This window comes from Suricata suricatta, chromosome 14, assembly GCF_006229205.1.
Source record: "Suricata suricatta isolate VVHF042 chromosome 14, meerkat_22Aug2017_6uvM2_HiC, whole genome shotgun sequence".
In the NCBI taxonomy this organism is placed as follows: Eukaryota; Metazoa; Chordata; class Mammalia; order Carnivora; family Herpestidae; genus Suricata; species Suricata suricatta.
Window position 1 is genome coordinate 24,653,504 of NC_043713.1, and position 22,158 is coordinate 24,675,661.

The 22,158-nt window shown below is 47.6% G+C and overlaps 1 protein-coding gene across 4 annotated transcripts in view; it reads right to left on the reverse strand.

Moving 5' to 3' along the window:
• Positions 1-22,158, reverse strand: part of CTIF (cap binding complex dependent translation initiation factor) — a 295,461-nt gene that overhangs the window by 37,478 nt on the left and 235,825 nt on the right. For all 4 annotated transcript variants that reach the window (XM_029922254.1, XM_029922251.1, XM_029922252.1 and 1 more), the window contains exon 10: positions 484-639. In XM_029922254.1, coding sequence (XP_029778114.1) covers positions 484-639 — 156 coding nt within the window. The remainder of the gene's footprint in view (positions 1-483; positions 640-22,158) is intronic.

A 22,158-nucleotide genomic window follows, 5' to 3' on the forward strand; every position in this document is an offset into this window, starting at 1 on the left:
ATATATATTTTTTTTTTTTTTTTAAATAAATAACTCAATGGTAAACCAATTCAGACCAAAGATCTACTCATTCAATGAATACTCCCTGGAGGCCTCCTCCCTGCAGGCGGCGTACTAGATTATGAGGTCCGAGTTCCTGCTGTCTGAGAGAATAATACTTTCTTTGGAGGGCTTTCCCCTTTAGATCATGGCCATAGTGCTTGGCCATAGTGCCTACCGGCTCAGGGCTAGTCCAGGGCAACTGGTCAACCCCATGCTGTCAGTGGCTGGGGGGTGAGTGCTGGCAGGCTTTTCCCCTTTATATCAACCGAATAAGTGAAAGCCTGGCTTTGGTACACAGAGGCCCGGGGAGATATGTTCTTCGTTACCCAAGGACTGATCAGCCTGTAAGTGGTACGAGCGCTGTACCTTTCCTGGCACCTCTGGGTTTGCTCACGGGGGTCCAAGGTGGCATTCTCAGTCAGGGTGGCATGCTTCTCTTACCTCCCTGAGGCAGGTGTAGATGGGGCAGACGAGCACGCGGAAGGGCTCGCCCGTGCTGCTGCGCATGGTGCCGAACACCTCGCACAGGAAGGTGATGAAGCCAAGCCAGCGCTCCACGTCCTGCTGCTGCAGCTCCTCCCGCACCGTGAAGTCCTTCTGTGGAGGCACAAGAGACTGAGTCAGCTTGCTGGGGTCACGCTGCTTGGCCATTGTGCCCACCGGCTCAGGGCTGGTCTGGGGCAACTGGTCAACCTCATGGCTTCAGTGGCGGGGGTGGGGGGGGGGGGAGTGCTTGGGACTTGCCGGTGGGTAGCAGAGCCACCCTGACTTTTGTCCACAACAACTCTTCTTCAGATCCCAGATGGGGGGCCCATTGGCCTTACCTCGCTGACCCCAATACCGAGGCGGGGGAGTGAGATGAAGGGCAGATGACACGTTTCCCAGAGTCATCACTTCCCCCATTCAACTCCTGCTGGTTAAACTACCAGTGGGGGTTGCGAACCTCCAAAGCATGCCCTCCACAGGAGGGAGGGTAACCAGAACATTGTCCTGCACATCGGCAATTAGGGACCGAGGCCTGTTATGGCTCCAGCACTGGGCTAGAGACCGCTACAGCCCTGGCTGCTTAGGGCTAGTAGCGAGATTAGAGGCATTCAGGTATTCTCCTTAAAAATAGTATTGTCCCATTGTGTGCCAGGCCCCGTATTAAGGTCTAGGAAATGACATGTTCACTCGTAACCATGATATACAAGAATGAAGGTATTAAAGCCACTGGGGACAGGGGGGTGGTTCCAGGTGTAAGGTCTTTGGGAGCTCAGAGGCTGAAGTTACCACATTCAATTGGAAATCAAGGCCATGAAAGAGCTAGGATTCCGACAGGGGAATGTGGGGTGTTTCGGGTGGGGTGAAAAACAATGTAGGGAGGGTAACATGGGTGTTTGGGAAACAGGGAGGCTAGAGTGTGGATAATTGAAACCAGCCAAGGAGCTGCATTCTGTGTGATGGTTGGCAGAGAAGGTTTTGGTGGGGGTGGGGAGGGTCAAGAAATGCCATGGATATGGAGACCAGACAGAAGGCCACCGGAAAAGTGCAGGCTGAGTGAAACCTGAACTCTCTGGCATTTGAGAGATAAGAATCTGTGGTAGGTTAGATTATATTCAGAAATATATCTCCCCTGCCCCTTGTCTTTGGGTTTGGCGATATGACTTGCTCTGGCCAACAGAATGAGGCAGAAATGACAGGGCACCAGTTCTGATCCCAGGCCTTATGGTATGTCCTTATGTTTACTCTCCTGTGCTTCTCTGTTGTCATGAGAAGGCCATCTGTGGGCTGGTCTGATGGTCCCAAAGGGAAGAGGAGAAGCAGGGTCCCACCCAAGTCTAGACTAGATCAGGTGACCCCCCCAGCCAACTCGCAGGCATATAATCTGACTACAACAAAGTATCATGTGCCATTAGGATTTCTGCGGCTGTTTTGTCGAGCAGCAATAGCTGCCTGATACAGGATTGGTACATTGTCAAGAGAAGGAGCTGCAAAGTGATAGATTGCTGGAAAAGGAAGACTCAAAGATGATACCAAGATTCCGGATCTGGGTGACTGTGCCCCCAAGAGGAAAGACATGGGAGGGCACACACTGTAGGATGTGCTGCAGGCCATTCCCACTCCCCAGCACCCTCCCCATCGCTATTTTGGCCACATATTCTCCTCGATGCCAGAATCTCAGAGTCTCCAGAGAAGGAAGGTCCTCACAGAAGATGTGGTTAATGCCTGCCCCTTGTGTAAGACAGAAGTGCTATCTAGAAGCATAAAAGGGCAGATGGGGACTCAGTCTCCTCAGCTGGCAAATTTGGGCTGGTTGAGAAGATCTCCAAGAGATGTCACTCCAGTGTCTGCTTCTGATGAGCCTGGGTCATGGCTTATAATTTCAGAGTGTCACCAGTTTAAAGTGTGTGTGTATAAAACAATAGTGACAGCAGCTAATGCCTGTGTACCAGACACTGAGCCAAGGCCCCTAACTGCTCATGTGTAATCAACACAATGATCCCATGACGCAGGTCCTGTTATTGCCCCATTTAATAGATGGTGAAGCAGAGGTTAGAGAAGTTACCCAATCTGCCCACAGCAGAGCTGGGATTGGAACCCAGATCTGCCTACTCTGGACACCAAGCTTTTTTTCCTCTTCCTTTTTAATTTTTAATTTTTATTTTAAAATTTTTAATGTTTATTTATTTTTGGGAGAGAGAGAGTCTGAACATGGGCGGGCGGGTGGCGGGGGGCGGGCAGAGAGAGAGAGGGAGATGCAGAATCCAAAGCTGGTTCCAGGCTCTGAGCTGTCAGCACACAGCCCAATGAGCGGGCTTGAACTCTTGAACCACCAGATCTTGACCTGAGCTGAAGTCAGATGCTTAACTGACTGAGCTACCCAAGCACCCCTAAATGTTTATTTATTTTTGAGAGAGAGAGAGAGAGAGAGAGAGAGAGAGAGAGAGAGAGAGTGAAAGAAAGGGCAAGTGAGAAGGGGCAGAGAGAGATGGGGACAGAGGATCCAAAGCAGGCTCTGCGCTAAGAGCAGACAGCCCAGTGCAGGGCTCGAACCCACAAACCTTGAGATGATGACTTGAGCTGAAGTCTGATGTTGAACTGATTAAGCCACCAAGGCACCCCTCTTCTTCTTCTTTTTTTTAATAGTGCTTTAAACTGGAAAAGTAGTATATCAGAGCCCAAGCTCTTACTTTCTGTGTGAATTTTCCACTGAGCCGCCTGTTCCTCCTGCTCGGAAGTCCACTCCTGCTCACAGATCTCTGGGGCCTCACGCCGAACTTCATGCCTCCTGCCTCCCCACTCACTTCCCGCTGAAATGTCTACCTGTGGATAACTGTGGTTTGCCAGTGCACAGAGCTCTCCCCACCCTGGAGTCTGAGACAGGGTAGTGTCCCTGGAAAAGTCCTCTGGGTTTAGCCAGGGACTCCAAAAGTGGTAGGATCTCCTTCCTAGTACAGGGCCCAGAGCAGGGAGCCCAGAGGGGCTGCCTGGTGGTAGTCTAGGTACTTGTGAGTGAATAAATGACTTTGCCCACCACCCTAGGGCCTACAAGGGGCCTAGACTGCTGTCCTAGAAGTCATGAATCTTTAGGTAATTCCACTCTCATTAACCTGTGTTTGTGCCACTATCACCTTAGGTGGTCAGAGCAGAGGCAGATATTAGCATTATCACATTCAAATGGGGGAAACTAAGGCACAAAGAGGTTAAGACTGGACCGAGGTCACTTAGAACTAGAATCTGAATAAGAACCTATTCCCTACCATAAGGCTCTCGGCTATGATCATACCCTGGAGACACTCAGAGGAACTTGGAAGCTACAGATGTTTGGACCCTGCTGCAAAGAGGCTTGTGGGGCCAGGGCGCTGGTAATCTGTGAAAGCCTCCAGGTGATTCTATTGTGCAACCATAGCTGAGAACCGCAACTCCAAGCCTTTAAAAAGGGCCGACCTGGGAGTTAAATCGCGGCCCTCTATCAGTGCCTGAGTTATCTTTTCCCTATCTCCCAGAAAAATACTTATGCAGGCAGATGTAGAAGAAGAAATCCCCACAACAACACTGAAAAAGAAGATAACAGTTCACCAACAGACTCTTCACCAGACTCGGGAGGTTAACACCACTAACTAAAGTGCGGTCACCGAGAAGCTCTTGCCGCCAGAGTGGCTTAGCCTCCTATCCAGAAGACCAGAGTCAAGAGGTAGATGGGCAGGCAACTTGACCTTCATCCCCTCCCCTTCTGCCCCTGGCTGCTAGGCAGTCTGTGACTGCTTGCACACCCTGCCCTGTGCACCAGGTCAGCTCCTATCAGCACTGCTCTTGCTCTGGTCCCTGCAGATTCAGGGGCCAAAGGTACCCTGTGTCCTCAGATGTGCGGTACTATCAGGCAAAGCGCTCTCAGTCAGGAAAAGGCTCGGGGCCATGCATACCAGAAGCTAGAGCTTAAAAATGATTACATCTGGGGCGCTTGCGTAGCTCAGTTGGTTGGGCATCCAACTTCAGCTCGGGTCATGATCTCACAGTTCATGGGTTTGGGCCCCCCACGTCGGGCTCTGTGCTGACAGCTCAGAGCCTGGAGCCTGCTTCAGATTCTGTGTCTCCCTCTCTCTCTGTCCCTCCCCCACTCCTGCTCTGTCTCTCTCTGTCTCAAAAATAAATAAAACATTTGAAACTTAAAAAAAATGATTACATCTGATCAAAGAACTACTGCTTGACCCAGTTTCCTCCTGGTAATCCGTGGCATCGGATTCTGATTGGACACCTGAACACCTGCCACATACTGGAAATCAGATTTGGGGGGTACAAATGAAACCATCCACTGAGAGTAGGACTCTACTACTGCCACAGCAGACATGGAGAATTCCAATGACGATCCCTCCAGCTAACCCCAAAACCAAATCGAGCCTTCGTCATTCAAGGGTAAGGGAGCAGAAAAGCAATATGCCGCCTGTGGGAAAAGCCTGCACAGCAGAATAGGGGCTTGCTACCCTGAAGATCTAATGGTAATGATGGCTTTGAAAATGAAAATAAGGTGCCAAGAATAAATAAAATTAAAAATTCAAGTACAAAACATGTGGGCTTTTAGGTCCCCAAGAGCAATAGCATGGATTCTGTGACATGTGGAAGGGTGTTCAAAAGTAGGGTCACGACTCACTAAAAGGCCCACCCAGAGAGGAAATGCAAGATGGGAGGTGGCTTTTGGGGGGAACCGGATGGGAATGAGGGACACAACAGCACCGTCAGAATGTGAGCCGAAGGCAATGAAGGACAGGATGGGATCTGCAGAAAAAGTCGTATGTAAGACAAACTTGGAAAATAACTCGAAAGCTGAAGACAAAGATAGATGAAAAAGAAATGAAAAAGGAGAAGCCTGAGTGGACGGATGTCTAACCTATGAATTATAGAGGTTTTCAAAAAGGATCCCAGAATAAATGGAATAAAGAGACCAGGGTGAAACACTTTTGAGTTGAAAACCAAAAGCCAAAGAAGAACACTCTTCAGGTAGAAAGCGCTCATGGCATTCTGGAGCCCCACCATTGATACTTAGCAGGAGAATATTCTTTTTTAATTTCAAGAAAAAGAAAAATTCTAAAAACAGCTTGAAGGGGGGGGGAAACAACCCTAGGTTTCTGACAAAGGAACAAAAATGTGGTTGGCCTTACATTTCTGTATTTGATGTTAAAACGAAGAGACACTGAGGCAACATCTTCATTTGTTTGAGGGGAAAAGAACCCACAGAGCTCTGAACAGCGGGAGAAACACATCTTACATAAGCAAATGTTCTTAAAAGTCCTACCTACATGCTTAATGAGGAAGGAAAATCTGACATGTGCTACGGCACAGGTGAACCTTGAGGACATTATGGTAATTGAAATGTGCAAGCCACAGAATGGCAAATATTATATGCCCCCCCCCCCCCGTAGGTATCTGGGGAGCCAGAATCACAGAAACAGGAAGTAGAATGGTGGGTGCTGGTGGCTGGGGACAGGGGACTGGAGAATTGCCTAATGGGTCAGGGTTTCCGTTCTGCAAGATGAAAACGTTTTGGGGACTGATTGCGTAACAGTGTGCCCGTACCCAACATGACAGAACTGCAGACATGTAACGGGTCCACATGGTAAGTTTTACGTACGTGGTGTTTTCTTTTGCCACGGTGAAAAATGCTTTAAAAATTTAAAAACGTTCTTAAGGGCATGCCCAGCTGACAAAACTTAGACTCAGCCTGAGGAAATCATAGTAGAGCAAGACCGGAAGTGAAAACTGAAACCAGGTCGACTTACGAAGTTAAAATAAGTAATTATAACTTTGGTTGTAACATAGAAGAATCAAAAGCTGGAAATAGTCCTTGAAAGAGAAGCTATTTAATCATCTAAATGTAATTTGAATAAGAATTTTATAGAAGGAGTGATTTAATAATCTAAGATTAAATTATTGAAGACTGATAAATACTGGTAGGAAAGGAACAGAAGACTGTAAGCCATACAAATTTCATAACTTAGACCATAAGGAATCACAGGGTATTGCCTTTTTTCTTAAGCATGGTAACACAGAAATAGGAGTTAAACTATGCCTTTGAAAGTATAAAAGTAAACACTAGTAACCAGTAGCCAAACTGAAAACAGGATCTATAAAATAAATGGATGGGTAAAAATAATTGTGGGCAAATAAAAATAAAATGAAAGCACTAGTAAAATCAAAGTAGTTTTCAAAATAACAATCATTAAGTAAAATAGAAAAGGTTATTATATATATAATCAAATTCATAATAGATGACAAAAAAGATTATATACTACATGGTATTGACTCAAAATACATAAAATAATATCTATTGTAACATAAGAGAAAAATAGGAAGAACAGTATTTGGAAATGAAACCACTAATATTCCACAGCTGATTAACAAAATTTAATTACTTAGCTGATTTAAATAATGTAAATAATATGACTAAAGTGAAACTAGCCTCATGTAAGTTGTGATTCAGTATAAATTTCAAAGCACAGAAACTCTACAGGTTACATACTTAGGCCAAGAATTGAAAACAATAAAAAAATAGCCAACTACTTGGGTGTTTAAAAATAGTCTCCTAAAGAAAGAGGGAATGAAGATGTAATCAAATATGTGATAATAGATTAGGAAATAGAGAGTTAGAAAAACTTGTGGGATGTGGACAAAGCAATAATGAAAGGTAAGTTTATAGTCAACTATTTTGCTACTAAAGAGAGAAGCAAATATATCATCCATAGCTATGCTGTCCAATATGGTAGCCACTAGCGACATAGGACTACTGAGTACTTGAAATGTGGCTATACAAACTGAGATATGTTTTAAGCATAAAATAGATTGGAGTTTTGGAAGACTTGGTATCAAAGAATGTAAAATGTCTCATATTTTAAAAAATATCAATTACATGTTGAAAGTTTGGATATACTGGGTGAAATATGTTATTAAGTTTGAAATTACATATGTGGAGGAGACCCCTGGGTGGCTCAGTTGGTTAGCCATCTGACTCTTGATTTTGGCTCAGGTCATAATCTCATGGTTTGTGGGATTGAGCCCCATGTTGGGCCCTGTGCTGAAGCATAGGTCCTCCTTGGGAATTTCTCTCTCTCTCTCTCTGCCCCTCCTTCCCTCTCTCTCTCTCTCTCAATCAAAATAAATAAACTTAAAAAGGCTCTAGTAACTAAGATAATATATGAAAGGATATAATACAGATAAAACCCAAAACTAATTAATTTGAAAACAGAGAAAGAAAATTATGTAAAATCAAGAAAGAAGAAACAGAAAGAAAGTAAAAATATAATCAAAATATTTAAAAATATATAAAAATGTTATATAAAAATAGATAAAAATAGATAAAAATAGATAAAAATGTAATCAAAGCTATTTACAACTCTGTGTTGATTTGGGAAAAATGATAAAATAGGAGAGGTTTTAAAAAATAAATATCACCACACTTTACTTAAAAAAATCAATTAAAAAAGTCAGAAAAGATGAAAAATCATAAAACACAATGAAAAGTTCTGAATTTGGAGGTCTCTGAATTTATGATTTTTATAGGTGAGTTGATTCAAGTTTTCAGAAAATTAGACAGCTGCTCTGCTAGGTTGACTGATCTGGAATATAAAAAAGATAAGCCTGTCCAAAGCTCATGATAGTATATTACAAGCAAGCAAGTCTGTGGGCTTATCTCTCTAACGTGAGTGGACGCGAAAGTCCTAAATGAAATGCTAGCAAATAGATCCATTATAACCAAGTAGATTTTATCCCAGAAAGGCAAGGATGACTTAGTATTAGAAAATCTATTAACATAATATAGGACATCAATAGGTCTTATTAAAAAAATTGCAGCAATATCCATGACCCTTGGAAGGAGATAAAGTGATTTGATGTGATTATGCATATGAAGAACCCAAGAGAACCCACTAATAAAGATTAGAATTAAGAAGACAGGTTAGCCACTAATTAATTAATAAGAGTATTTAGATGCAAAATTAATAAACAAAAATCAACAGCTTTTATAAATGGAAGATTAACCAGTGAGATATTTTAGTGCACAAGAGCTTATTTTTTAAAGCAATAAAAACACTTCCCTAACATTATTTAGAAATGTGCAAAATTTCTATGAAGAAAATTGCAAAGCCAAACTGAGAGATTCCAGACAAAGTCTTCAACTAATGAAGAAACACACAATACTCCTTAATGGGTAGACAGCATTATAAAGATGGGGATTCCCTACGAAATAATTCACAAGTGTAACTCGGTTTGCGGTTTGTGCTCCATATTCAAGTGGGAACTCTTTGGAGGGAAAAGGGCTTAAAAAATAATCCTAAAAGTCATTTGAAAGAGTAGAGGAGACATAGCTAACATCAAAACAATCAAAATCGCAAAGAGTTATATTATTCTTCACCTATCTAAAGCTTGAATTTAAAGGGTGTGGGACTGACATAGATGGATAGCTAGATCACATAGCCTAGAAACAAATTTGGCTTCCATAAGGATTTATCACATGGTTCCCAGAGGACCACAAATCAGCGGCAAAGAGAGCATTCTTCGCTCAGGCAACAGTACAGGTAGAGCCATCTAAGTACGGGGAGGTGGTGGGGGGGGTGGGGGGTGGGGAGGATAATAATTTAGAGTCTCGCTTCACACTGAGCCCTAAAATGAATACCAGATGGAATAAAGAGGTAAATGTTTAAAAAAAAAGAGACAAATCATATGAATTAGAAGAAAATCAGATCGAAAATCCAATTTCTGGATGGAGAAGGGCTTTCCGCATCAACACAACAAAGGAATGCATCAACATATTACAAATGCACTTAGAAGGCAATTAATATTCTGGGAAAAGTGTCTGTAATAAATGTGACAAAGGGTAGCAGTCAATCTATAAACAGCTTGATCAAATTTGCAGTAAAAGTACTAAATCCCTCATAGACAAATGGGGAAAAGCCATCCAAAGAGAATTCATATATCACACCATAAATTGCTGATAAATAAATAGGAAAAAATTAATTAAATCTCAGTAGCAATCAAATTAATGAAAATACTATTTTTTCTACCTACCATATTAATAAATTAAAAACTGGTAATTGTCAGTGCTGGTGAGGATGCAATAAAATAGACACTCATATGTGTGCTGTGTAAATTGGTTATACTTTCCTAAAAAAAATCTTAAAATAAGCCTTCAAAGTGTTCTTATTGTTTGATTTAGTGATTGCACTTGGAGATAATTATCATTAGGCAATATTAATGGTAACTGGAAAAATAAGCTTAACATGCACAAAAATTCAACAACCTAAGTATCCAACAATAGGGGAATGATTAAGTAAATGATAATCCTTGCACCCATTAAAAATTATGTTTATGAGAAGTCTATAACTGGGATACGGGAACATGGCTATATAATGTTAAGTGAAAAAACCGAAAGCAAAATTGGATGTACTACGTAATCTCATCTGTGAATTAAAAAAAAAAATGATTGATTTTGAGAAAGAGAAAGAGAGAGAGAGAAAGAGAGTGTGAGTAGGGGGCAGGGTAGAGAAAGAGGAAGAGAGAGAATCCCAAGCAGGCTAAGTGCTGTCAGTGTGGAGCCCAATGTGGGGCTCGAACCCATGAACTGTGAGATCATGACTTGAGCTGAAATCAAGAGTCAGATGCTCAACTGACTGAGCCACCCAGGTGCCCCCGTGAAACTTTTTTTAAAGGAAAAAGATGAGAAATATGCAAGGTATAATAGTCATTGTTTCTCAATAGTGGATTTATGGATGACCTTTATTTTTTACTTTTTATTATTTCCTGAATGTTTCTGTTTTTCTGTGAACATTTTGCTTTATAACTAGAAAAGTAATTCCTTAGGAAGAAATTGGCAGGTTGTGACCCTTTTCCTTGATTTTTTTGACAATGACCGTGGAACCCCTGGAGTGATCTACAAGCTAGCCCTGACTCTCACTGGAAGGGTGGGGAAATGCGTTGTGAACATGTGAGCTCAGAGGCCACCAAAACCCAGCCGTGTGTCTTCTCCGGGCACATGTGTTGTAGGCTGCCAGTTTTTCCTTTGAAACAAGGAGCTCTTTCCTGCCAACCAAAATCAGCCGTCCCCTGGGTCTCGGCTCTGCCTTCAGCACCAGCCTCTTGCATCCAGAACCAGCAAGGGGCCTCAGATTGGTGGCAGCCATTTCAAAGTCTGGTTTTTGGCTCCAGGTTCTCATCTGCCTTGCAGGCTCTCTCCCAGCAACCCCTGGTCCCTTTCCCCAAACTTTAAGGCTACCATTTAAGCCCTGTTTCCTGCCTAAAACTATTTATTGACGTACTGCTATTTCCTGCATCGGCCACATCAATAAGCCCTGAAAGCCATTCAGTGTCTCAGGTTTCTCAAGGCATTCTGGGAAATTCTTCCCCGCTCTGGATAACCACATGAACTCTGGCATGATAGAGTCCTGTGGTCAAGCCAAAAACAGCTGCGTACAGGCACAGGGGGGAAACACCCCCCGCCCCCGGGCAGCCACAGCACTGGGGAGATGCCGTCCTCAGCCAGGGGAGGGGTAAGACACAAGGATCACAGTGTATTCGGACACTTCCTGAAGTCCACGGGCGGCCACACCACTCCCTGCAAACTCACCATCATTTCCTTCTCCTTCTTTTAAAACAAACGACCCAGGGAAATGTGCCCATGCACACTCTATACCCTCAGGGACTCTGGTTTGTTTCTGGGCAGAAGGTGGCCGGGGCTGCCATCTCCCCAGCGGGGAGGAGAAAGTGCACTTTTATTTACTTCTGGCAGGAAGTTTCTTTTTCCTGGAGAGGTTGGGATGAGACGTGGGAGGGACAGGCACTGAGGAGCTGGTGACAGCCCAACAGCAATGAGTTGGTCTCGGCCCTTCTCTGGTTAGAGGGCTCAGAAAGAGTATTTGATGGAATTCTTTATATTGGAAAGACGAAAGTCATTTTCAAATAGGAGGTGCTCTATTTTTATTCAGCTCAAGCTTTCACTTCCTCCAGCCTTCTGCTTCAGTGTCAGCTCCTCAGGGAGGCACCCCCACCCCCACCCCTGAGGACAGCCTCTCTAAGGTAGCAGTCCCCCCAGAGGCAGGGGAATTCCCACGCCTAGAGCCGGTCTGAAGAGGAAACTAGAGACTTGTTAGATCAATCTCCCTTGGCCTGAGACACAGAATCCTGGATATGCCATTTCCTGTTCTCTTCTGGGACCTCCAGGCTCTGTGAGACACCTCTGAATCCTTACGAAAAGGGATTCAGGGAAATTAAGCCACCTCAAGTTGGTTTCAGTGACTTAGTACCAAAAGAACAGATTGGTGCAAACACAGGCCCATTTTCTGTGATTGAACAATGGGTCCCTGGGCTCCAGGCAGGACTGAATGGGGCTGGGAGCCAGGCATCAGGACACATGGCTGGGCCGAGTCGGCAAGGAGAGGGGGCTGAGGCTGGGTGGGGGTGCTTCCAGAATGGCCCCAGGGTCAGGGGAGGAGAAGGAAGGAAGGGCTCCTGGTAGGCATCTTTGTCTTGGTCAGGTCTCCTCCAGCAGTCCACACACCCCGCCTCTCACACACCCACTTGGGGCGGCATAATGGAAGGATCACCCAGGGCTTGGCATCTCTCTGGCTGGGTCAGACAGACCTTCCTGGCGTTGAAGAGTGCCATGTGCAGCCTATCTGGCGCACAGTAGGTGTTTCACAAGTGGCAGAGAGATCTCTTGGTCATTGCCTCCTGAGTCATTCTGTCCACCGAAGCTGGCCCCAGGCCTGGCCACCCCCCATCCTTCTGGAAGGCTGTGGTGCAGCCCCAGCCAAGAGGTATGCTCCCCAGACTGCACCCACAGCTGGCCATCACGGCCATATTGTGGCCACAGCTGCTAGTCTTGGCTCAGTCTTGTTAGGCACTGAGGCCTGGCTCTGGGGATTCACTCAGGAGTTCCTCGGCTCTGGGACAGTGAGGATCTGACCCACAGGTCACTCAGGCTCTGGTGGTAGTCTGCTGTGGCTTCCCATCTCATCTGCAGGGGGAAGGTGACCCGGAGGCCAGGGTGAGCACAGGGCTGCAGCCTTCCCCCCACGATTGCTTGCTTGCCTTGAGTTCTGATGTCTGCTGGGCACAGCACTGCTCCTGGGCTCCAGGGATGTCCTTTCCCACTCTAGGCTGGACTTTTCCCTGAGTACCCCGGGCTTGCCCGGCCCATGGACCAGACATCCATCCACAGGATGCCAAAGCCCTAGCCACTCTCACTGTCCACATCTTCGCTCTGCCGTGCACGCACACATGGCTGGGTAGTGCTCTCAGCAGGGAGTGACAGAAGCCCTCCCAAACTAGCACACGGCCTGACCTGGCTAATGGGAGGGGTGGGGTGGGGTCCAAGGACATAGCCGATATGCAGGGCTCCAACAGTGAGGCCAGAACTGGCCCTCCCCACTCTTGCTTTTGTGCATATTAACCACTTTCTCTCCTGCCAGCATCTCTCTTTGTAACAGCAAAGGGCAGACATGGTGGTAAGTAGCTCCCAATCTCTATCATAATGGCTTGTGAGCAGAAGAAAGTCAGACCTCCCGTCTGTCCTACTGTCCAAACCACAAATCTCAGGGACGGGTTCTGATTGACCCTGCTTGTCACATGACCATCCCTCAGACCAATCACTGTAGATGTGGACACGGGGTTCCCTGATCTGCCAGGCCCATGTTGCCAATTTCGTGGCTGGACAGATGGGGGCGCTATGACTGGTCCCCAGACCACATGGAGAGAAAACAGCTGCCCACAACAAACCCAGACCTGGGTCTGGGACCATCACTGTGGCTTTCACACATGCCTGAAAGTCTCCTGAGCATCATGGCAAATTCCCTACATGTTGGTGGGTACTATGGCCTCTTGAGTCCCACCCAAAAGGGTGAAGAGAGAATAACCTTATTGGATGATCTTGAAAATGTTTTAATCAGTGGAAATGAAAATCATGCCCCCAATCCCATCCCTTCAACTGTTTCTAATAAAAAAAAATCACTGGGGACATTATCCATCACTGATGGTTCATACTTGGCACAGTGCCTAAGAATGCATTCTTTCTGGTCTTGGCTCAAGGTGAAAGGAACATGCTGTGGCTGGGAATAGCCATCAGCCACTTCCAGTTGAATCTAGAACCTTCTGGAGTCATTTTCCAAGCCTCCTGGGGTGTGAGCACCCAGAATATTTCTGGCTTGGCAAAATCAGGTCAGGTTGGCTCAGCTCTGCTGATATGAATGGAGGGGGCAGGAGCAGAAGCACTGGGGTGCAGTGGGGAGAAGTCGAGAAGTTGGGCTGATTCAGTGGGAATTCTGTCTCACACTTAGGCAGGCGTGAAGCCTCATTATCAGGCGAGGGAGAGCCAGCACCTGCTATGGCTGTGGCCTTGAAAAGCCCTCAGAAGAGGCTGGAAGTTTTGTTTCTGGCTTGAGGAGGAAGAGAAGCCAGACTCTTAAGACAGGAGTACCGGTGGGGCCAAGCAGGGTGTGTCATAGGATTCATTTAGCCTCAGGAAGACACTTATAGGTACCATTTGCCAGGTAAAGGTGAGCCGGAGCCCTGAAGTCTCCTGGGGCGCCCGCAGTAACCAGACAGTAAACCTTGTGGGAGGTTCCCTGGCTACCAGCCTGATGTGGGGGTACCAGGGCCGCCATGCACTTACAAGGGACTTTTCTCTTCAGAGCACTTCTGCAAGCATTACCTCACACAGCTGAGGCTGGTTGGGCTGGAACCCAGGTCTCTGATTTGGCTTCTGGTGCTCTCTTTCCCAGAGGGGTCCTGTCCAGAAAGGCTCCCTGTAGACAGCCTAGCTGCCTACCTCTGCCCTGCCTTTCCCTGCGGGTTCCCCCATATGAGAGGACCCAGCTTATTAGCTCTGCAGAACTGACATTCCTCTCTGCTCGGCTGCCGTCCTGCCCAGAGAGGGGCCATGGCTTTGGAGGCACTTAGGGTCCCCAGGGTCTGCCCCGGCACAGGGAGGTCTTACCCATTATGCAGAGCTCTCTGTGGGGAGGGAGGAGGTGTGCTAACTAACTATGGCCTCAGATCCAGGGCCAAGCCGAATGCAAGATAAAAGGGCCACAAGTCCAGTTTGGGCAAGTCGCCATGCAGTTAGTTATTGGGCGATCACTGTCTGTGCCTCTGGTTCCCCATCTGTAGACTGGAAAGAAGCTAAATGGCCTGCACAGGGTCAGCAAGGTGATAGGTGACAAAATGGAAGTGAAAACCCTAGGGAAAAGCTGAGAATTTTCCCTCACTAGAGAAGAGTTATGATGCCCACGTTGTATGATTTTAGGAATAAGGCATACAGCAGACAAGTACCCTGGCTGGAGCTTTCCGTGTGGGCAAAGTGGGAGCTGGGGCCACAACTTAGCTTTTCCAGGTTTCAGGGATTCCTAGCGTCTGGTCCTAGAGTTTCTGCCTGGACCAGATGCTCCCACAGAAGTCGGATCACGTCTGGCAGGCAGAAGTGGGTGATCCCACTGCTCGGGGTGAGGCCCCCAGGCTGTTCTCTGGAAGCGGTATGAAACCGAAGACGTGAAATCTGACTTTCAGGGAGCAGCCCCATTACTTCTGAAACTGTCTGAAGCCTGGTGATAAAAATAGATAATTACACAGGCGTTATTAAACTATTTATAGAATTTGAGAAAACCCTTGAAAAGCTCACGAAAAGATTTAGCCTATAATGGGGATTCCAGAATGACTCAGCCTGAAGCCCAAATCCACCCTCGACTTTGAACTTTGCCACAGACGAAGTCTTCAAAAGTCACATGAACATTTATGGGGCATCACCCCTCAGGGAAGCTGGGAGCGGGATGCGCACGTCTTTTATCAAGCTGCATCCCCAAGTGTTTATTGGACAGCAATTAAGCACCCACTACTAGGGGTGGGGTTCATGCAAAGGAGCTGGGATGGAGGAGGACACAAGGTCCAGTGGGCTCGTGGAAGGCCGAAATTTGCATTCATGAAATGGAGATCCTGGCTCTTGCCCTGATTATAAAGACCATATGGGGATACGGATGTGGAAGTGATTATCACGCTTGCTATTTTCTGCAAAGATGTGGATGGAAGCTGTTTGCATCAGGCTATGTCTGAACGTGCCCCTCTATTGCAACATGCCGTTCTGTTTGGAACCATGTGGGCTTGATGTCTGCTCAGTGCTGCGGGGGTGGGGGTGTCCCTGAAGGAAGCACTCAGGTCCCCTGTAGGGGTGGATGACCAGTGGTTGGGTGGGCAGACTCAGAGCCTCAATGCCAGGCTGAGCCCCTCTGCTAGATCTGTTTCATATGGTTGAGCCTTTGCCCAGAGTCAAGTTTGGAAAAAATAACACTACCTCTAAAAATATCTGAAAAACACTGGTGTGTCGAGAGGATACAGGATGGGCTCAAAAGCCAAAGTGGCCTGGATGATCGGACTCCCACCCAGCCCTTGGACCTGGACAAGCCCCAAGACCTCCCACAGCTTCACATACCCACATGGGAAAGGGTGACAGCGGTAGACAGAATGAGAGTGAAAATTGCCTGGCCGAGGGAGATGCTCAATGGGTGTTTGTCCCCTCCTTGCCCTTGCTTCCTTGGCCTTCCCAAGTTAGGCCCCAAGAATATCCAGGCCAGGTATGATGGGATGGGCTGTCTGGCCTCCCGCTCCTTGACTGGTGTGTGGTGGGAGTTAGAGCCAGGCATGGCCGATGGCATCTGTGTAGAGGAGGGAGAACAGTGGGTGGTGCTGATGTCAGGCTACTGAGCCGGAGGAGTTGCAGGGGAGAGGAGCATTCCACAGGGAGCTAATGCAAGTCTCATGAGATACTTTATTTCCTTGGCTAGACGGGAGGCATCTTGGCATCTTCCTCCTTCCTCACATATCCAGCAGAGAGTAGAGCTGGGTATAAAAGAACAGTTTCATGACTTCATTTAAAGGGAGGCCTTCAAGATATTTCTGCTGAAGGGGGTGTTAACTGTGACATACTGGAAGAGTCGGAGAAGAAAAATCCATCTTGTCTCCGTGCATACTGGAGTGTCCACCTCTACCCCGTTGACCTTCTCTCCCCAGGACTGGGGGCACTCTGGCCCTTGGGAAGCTCACCTACATACTCATCCTTCAACTGCTGGCCTTGTTTTCTCCTCCCAGAGACCTCTTGCCTTCTCTAAGTAGATCCTCTACTCTGTTACTGCCCCATTGCTACACCATTTGCTCTTAATCATGGTACATAACACAACTGAGAATTATACACCTGCTCGTTTATGTGCCCAGTGACTGCCTCCCACTGGGGTCACAAGTGCCATTAGGGCAGGGGACTAGTTTTATTCCCCAGGGAATTCCTCTGGAATACCTCATCCAGAGACTAGACTTACTTAGTAAGTATTTGCAGAATAACTGAATAAATGCATGGGGGCCTCTGAGGCATTTCAGTCCCAGGGGGTGCACATTGTTAAGGCAGAAGGAGGTGATCTCCTGGCTGGTCTACCAGTAGGTACCTTCTCTGCTAGATCTGAGCTTGGCTTTGGCAAAAGGTCAGAGAGGGCATGGATATAGGATGGGCTATATTCTAGATTGGACTGAAGTTTCTTAAGGAAAAGGGTAGATGATAGAATGGGAAGTTTGTTCTGTCTTTATTCAAGTTTCTGCTCATATTACAGTAGATGGAAGAAAGGGGTGACTCCTCACCAATGTGGAGTCCAACAGAAGCCAAGGGAGAAAAAGGAGCCCTGAAATTGGAAGAGGGTGTGTTAACCTTACTAAGAGATGATTTGGCAGAAAGACTGGAAGAAATGCCGCTCTGGGGCTATGTGGCCTCAGTTTGGTGGTCCACAAAATGGGGCTGATGATACTTGTCCTGTCAGACCTGTGAGTGGTAGCAAAGACTAAATGAGGCACGTAATGGATACGTGCTGACCTGGCTCGGTATTCTAGACATTTTGGGCTGGATGCTTCCTTTTTGTGGGATGCTGTCTTGTGCATTGTACACCTCTACTCACTCAATGCCAGTCGAGCTCCCCGCCTACACCCTGAGTAGTGGAAACAAAAAAATATCTCCAGACATTTTCAAATAGATGCTGGAGGCAAAATCACCCCCAGCTGAGAGCTACTGCCTCAAGTGAAAACTCTACACAGTCCTGTACCCAACGGGGCAACTTTTTAGGACACAGCAAGACTCAGAGACACTGAAATAACGCTGGGGGACATGCAGTGAGGGACTCTACCAAGGCCTATTAGGATGCACTCCTGAAACCTCCTGGGGCCGGCACCTGTCACACACTGGCACACCAGGCAGCCATCTTGCTGGACTCAGACTGGAACTCACGCTGACTCAGCACACACCCAGTGTTAGGATAAACAACCTGCCCCTGCGTCCAGCCCATTCACTGTGGCCATTTCCCTGTCTTGTGGATTCAGACACAGAATGAGGATTTTAAAGAAAGCTTGAGCCCTGATGTGTGATGACCCCAAAGCCCACTAGGGTAAAAATAAAGCTTGGGCTCTAGAACTAACAGCTCTGTGCTTAGCTTGTGATGTCAGCCCCATGAGCAAATTATCTTTCATCAGTCTGGCTGTATTTTTAAATGTGAACAGCTTATCACACTTAGCACTGCTTATTTGGGGTACCATGGACAACAGATAATGCAACCGTATTCAGCAGATGATACTGACAAATACCTCCCACGCCAGCGTCCCCAGATAAAAATAACGCCAGCTTGCTCACAGGTCTGTGGAAAGAAAGGGCAGGAAGCTGGAGGTACCAATCGTGTCTGGCACCTCCTCACCCGCCTGCCGGCCCCTTGGTGGCACCAGCTCTGCTGCAGGCGGAGGAAGTGTTACCCGGGTGACAAGTGATGTTCTGACTAAGTGAGAGGAACTGAAAGACTGGAGTGGTCTCCTCCCCATGCCGCCAGCTCTGCCCTCCACGAAAGGCTCTGCTTCCTTGGCAAACACCCCAAGGGGAGCCCAGAGAGTGCTTTGTGAGTTTGGGCAGGTCTCCTGGCCTTGCTGAGCCCTAACTTGCCAACAAGTTCATACGAGGAACCCTACTACCTCTCACAGATACCGTGAGATACAAATGTTTGATTCCTGTCCCGCAGGGGAGAGGCTGGCTGCAGACCTCAGTGGAATGATCCCAGGGGCTCCTCTCTACCCTTGAGCATCCCCCACCAGCATGTCCCAGTGTCTGACGTCACCCCATTAGCACCACACTTTTAGGACAAGGCACTGTTTCTCCAGAAACTCCCGGGTCAAACTACAGCTAAAATGTCAACTACAAATCATGGTTGGCACAGTTTAGCTGATCAGAAACTTCCCCTTGATAAGAAAAACAGGACTCAAGACAGGTGGGGTTTGAAGAGAGGAAAATGAAGGAGAGTTTAGATACTCCTCACAGGGCAGCACTATAGGAAATCATCGATAGGGGTGGCCCATCCCAGGAGGCCCTGGGAGTCCACGGGGGGCTTTGACAAGGGTACCCCAGACCCGGGCAGGGAAGGATGTTCATGCAGTCTGCTGACATGGCTTTTTGGCTCTGGGCTGGGCATGTCAGACTCCGGCCACCAGAGAAAGGCTTGAGCAGTCTCGAGGATGGCCCAAAGGACCCTGCGGGTGTCCGACACAGACGTAAGCAGTGAGATAGGGGGACCACTCCCGTTTCAAGAGTGTAAGGGGGGAGTGTGCTTGCAAATATTTCAGAAGTCGCAAGTACATAAAAGAGGCAAGGGTGGAGGCGCCTGGGTGGTTCAGTCGGTTGAGCATCCGACTTCAGCTCAGGTCGTGATCTGGCAGTTCACAAGTCTGAGTCCTGCATCGGGCTCTCCGTTGTCATCATGGAGACTGCTTTGGATCCTCTTTTCCCCCTCCTCTCCCTGCCCCTCCCCCTACTTGTGTGCACGTTCATTCTCTCTCTCAAAAATAAATAAACATTAAAAAAGAAAAGGCAAGCCTGTTCTAAATCCTTCTCCTGAAGTCAGCCTGGGGGAGGCTCAGGTGCAGGGTTGAGTGTGGGAGAGATCCACTGAAGTTAAGATGATCTCTTCCTTTAACAATGTCCACGTTGATAAGCTGCTTTCTGCTCTACCCACTTCCAGCTGGTCCTGTCTTTCTGTGCAGAGACCCTAACTGATCCAGAAGGTTAAAAAAAAAAAAAAAGCAGGCAAGTGAAAATGTTTGCCATTGGCCTCTAGGGGCTGGCAGAGGGGGTGTTCCCCCTCTGCCCTAAGCATATGGGTCTTGTGACCACAAGTGCCTGAAAAACAGCACCTGCCTTCACACTACGGGGTGACCAACTGCTCAGCGCTCCCAAGGCAGGGATGGCCCAGGACCCCCATTTTTCTGGGGAGGAAAATCTCATTATCCATAAACATTAAACTAAAAAAGAGACAGAGTTTCTGAGTCACTAAGCGAGTGACAAAAAAGAAGAGGTGTATGCCGCAGTGAGCCCCAGTTTGGGGATTCAGAGGAAGGAGGTCTGGTCATACCTTCCCGGTGAGTGAGCCTCCGGGGAAAGTAGGACCCACCTGCCTACCTGCAAGAGTCTAGAGGCAACATACCCCTCTTTCTCTATAAGCCATTTCAAGAAGCTTAAATAAATAAAACTAAGATGGGATTTGTTTTTCTTTTGCCCCTTGACAACCATTTTTGTTAGATGGAAGAATGCACTGTAGGCTTCCTTGAATCCGGGGACTCCCTTAGAACACCTCTGACTAGACAAGAAGTTGATGTACAGGCCCATTTCTTAATACTGCAAGTCATCATATTCTGTTAGCTGTCCCTATGGGAGCTGACGACCGTGGAGAAATGGGGAGAGGCTAGCAGAGAAGTTAAGGCTCACTGACAGGTCACAGGTGGTGCTAGAGGGAAATGGGGTTGCTATGGCGGACAGCGGGTGCTGGCGCTCTTAGGACCACATCTCTGCTCTGATGGGCCTCCCCCAAGGCAGGGGACTAAGTCATGGTTGGACACACCATCTTTCAAGGAGAAGGCAATTTTGATGGCTGAGGATCAAAATCCCTGGCCAGGATAATGCCACCTGCTTCCAAAACTCAACTTCTTCCTAATAGTAAAGTAACAGATAAAGCCAACACAGGAAGTGATGACAGAACTAACTGCTCGTGATGTCTGTGTTTTGTCATAGAGCCCATGTAGAACCCCAGCCCACCGATCCGGAGTCTACAACACTCTATCCATGGGTGCCATCCCTGCGTCCCCCCCGCCCCCTTCCATCCCAGATGCTCACAGGCTTTCTCTGCCCCACACACTGACTCTGAGGCAGTACACACAAGGGCCTGGGGGAAGGAATGTCCTAAGCAGTGTTCTGAGACTTGCTGAGCAATCAGGAAAACCTACAGAGTTCCACAAACTCCGGGTCTGACAGGCGTCCCCAGAGGGGCATCTGCTCCAATCCCCCCTGCTTTCAATCATACTACGTGGTTTGTAAAGCTGTCCTATTTTTAAAGCTACTCTGAGAGGAATGTCTCCAAACTTCCCTCCTCTTCCAAGTTGTCTCTCTACTTACCACCCCACGCAGCTGGCTACTGAAAGGTCAACCCCCTCGTTCGGCTGCAGCTCTCATCTCTGGGACCATCAGCCAAAACTGACCTACCCACTCCTGGCTTAGCGCTTGAGTCTCAGATGGTCCTCAGACCTGGTTCTCCAGCTTACTCCCTCTTTCCATCACTGCTGTGCCGCTGATTCTGTGCCTGACATGACTGAAGACTGTTTAGGAGCTCACGCTTGCTTTCAGCTTTGGGCCTGGCTGGGAAGAGTGAATCTATTGAAGGAGCAGCAAAAAACACAAGAGGAAGGGGTGCCTGGGTGTATGCGGCTCAGTCAGTTGAGTGTCTGGCTGTGGTTCAGGTCATGATCTCACGGTTCGGGAGTTTGAATCCCACATCAGGCTCACTGCTGTCCGTGCAGAGCCTGCTTCAGATCCTCTGTCCCCCGCCCCGACCTCTGCTCCTTCCCAGCTTGCCCTCTCTCTCTCAAAAAGAAATACAACATTAAAAGAATTTTAAAAAATACAAGAGGTATTGCCTATGTCAGCCTAGGAGGGAGGGGTGGGGAGCAGGAAGCTGGCAGTTAGAGCAGGTGAATGGGGTAGAGTGCCCCCACAGCACTTCTGTGGGGGGCTGAACGCCACCCTTTGAGGAACCAGTCGATAGGACCAAAAGAGCCCTTGTGGTGCAGGTGACCTCTCCATCTGGTGATGGGGCTGTAATCTTCCGTAGAGCAGGAAAGAAGTGAATGGGGGCAGAAGGGAGCCCCAACTCTGGGTGTCTCATGGCTGGGGCTCTGTAGGCATGCTTGGCTAGAGGCCCTTCGAGGCTGCTTTTTTGCAGGGCCAGACTAAGTAGCATAGTCCCCATGGTCTGGGCATCGGCCGTCTGGGAATCAGACTGTCCCTCAAAGCCCTTCCCTATTTTCCTGGGGAAATGACCGGACCCAGGGGCACTCAACTCCAATAAAACTGGTGCGGGCTGACATTTTGAACTACCTTATTCCTGCCTGGGAATTTATTCTGTGACCTTGAAGGAGAATTTGGGAGGACTTTTTGGGGAGAAGCAGATGGAAGAGAAACATCAGCCATGCTAATTATTAAAAAGAAAAATGGGGGTGGAGGGGCTCGCGAGCAGCCCGCTGGAGCGCGTGGCCACACACCAGGCC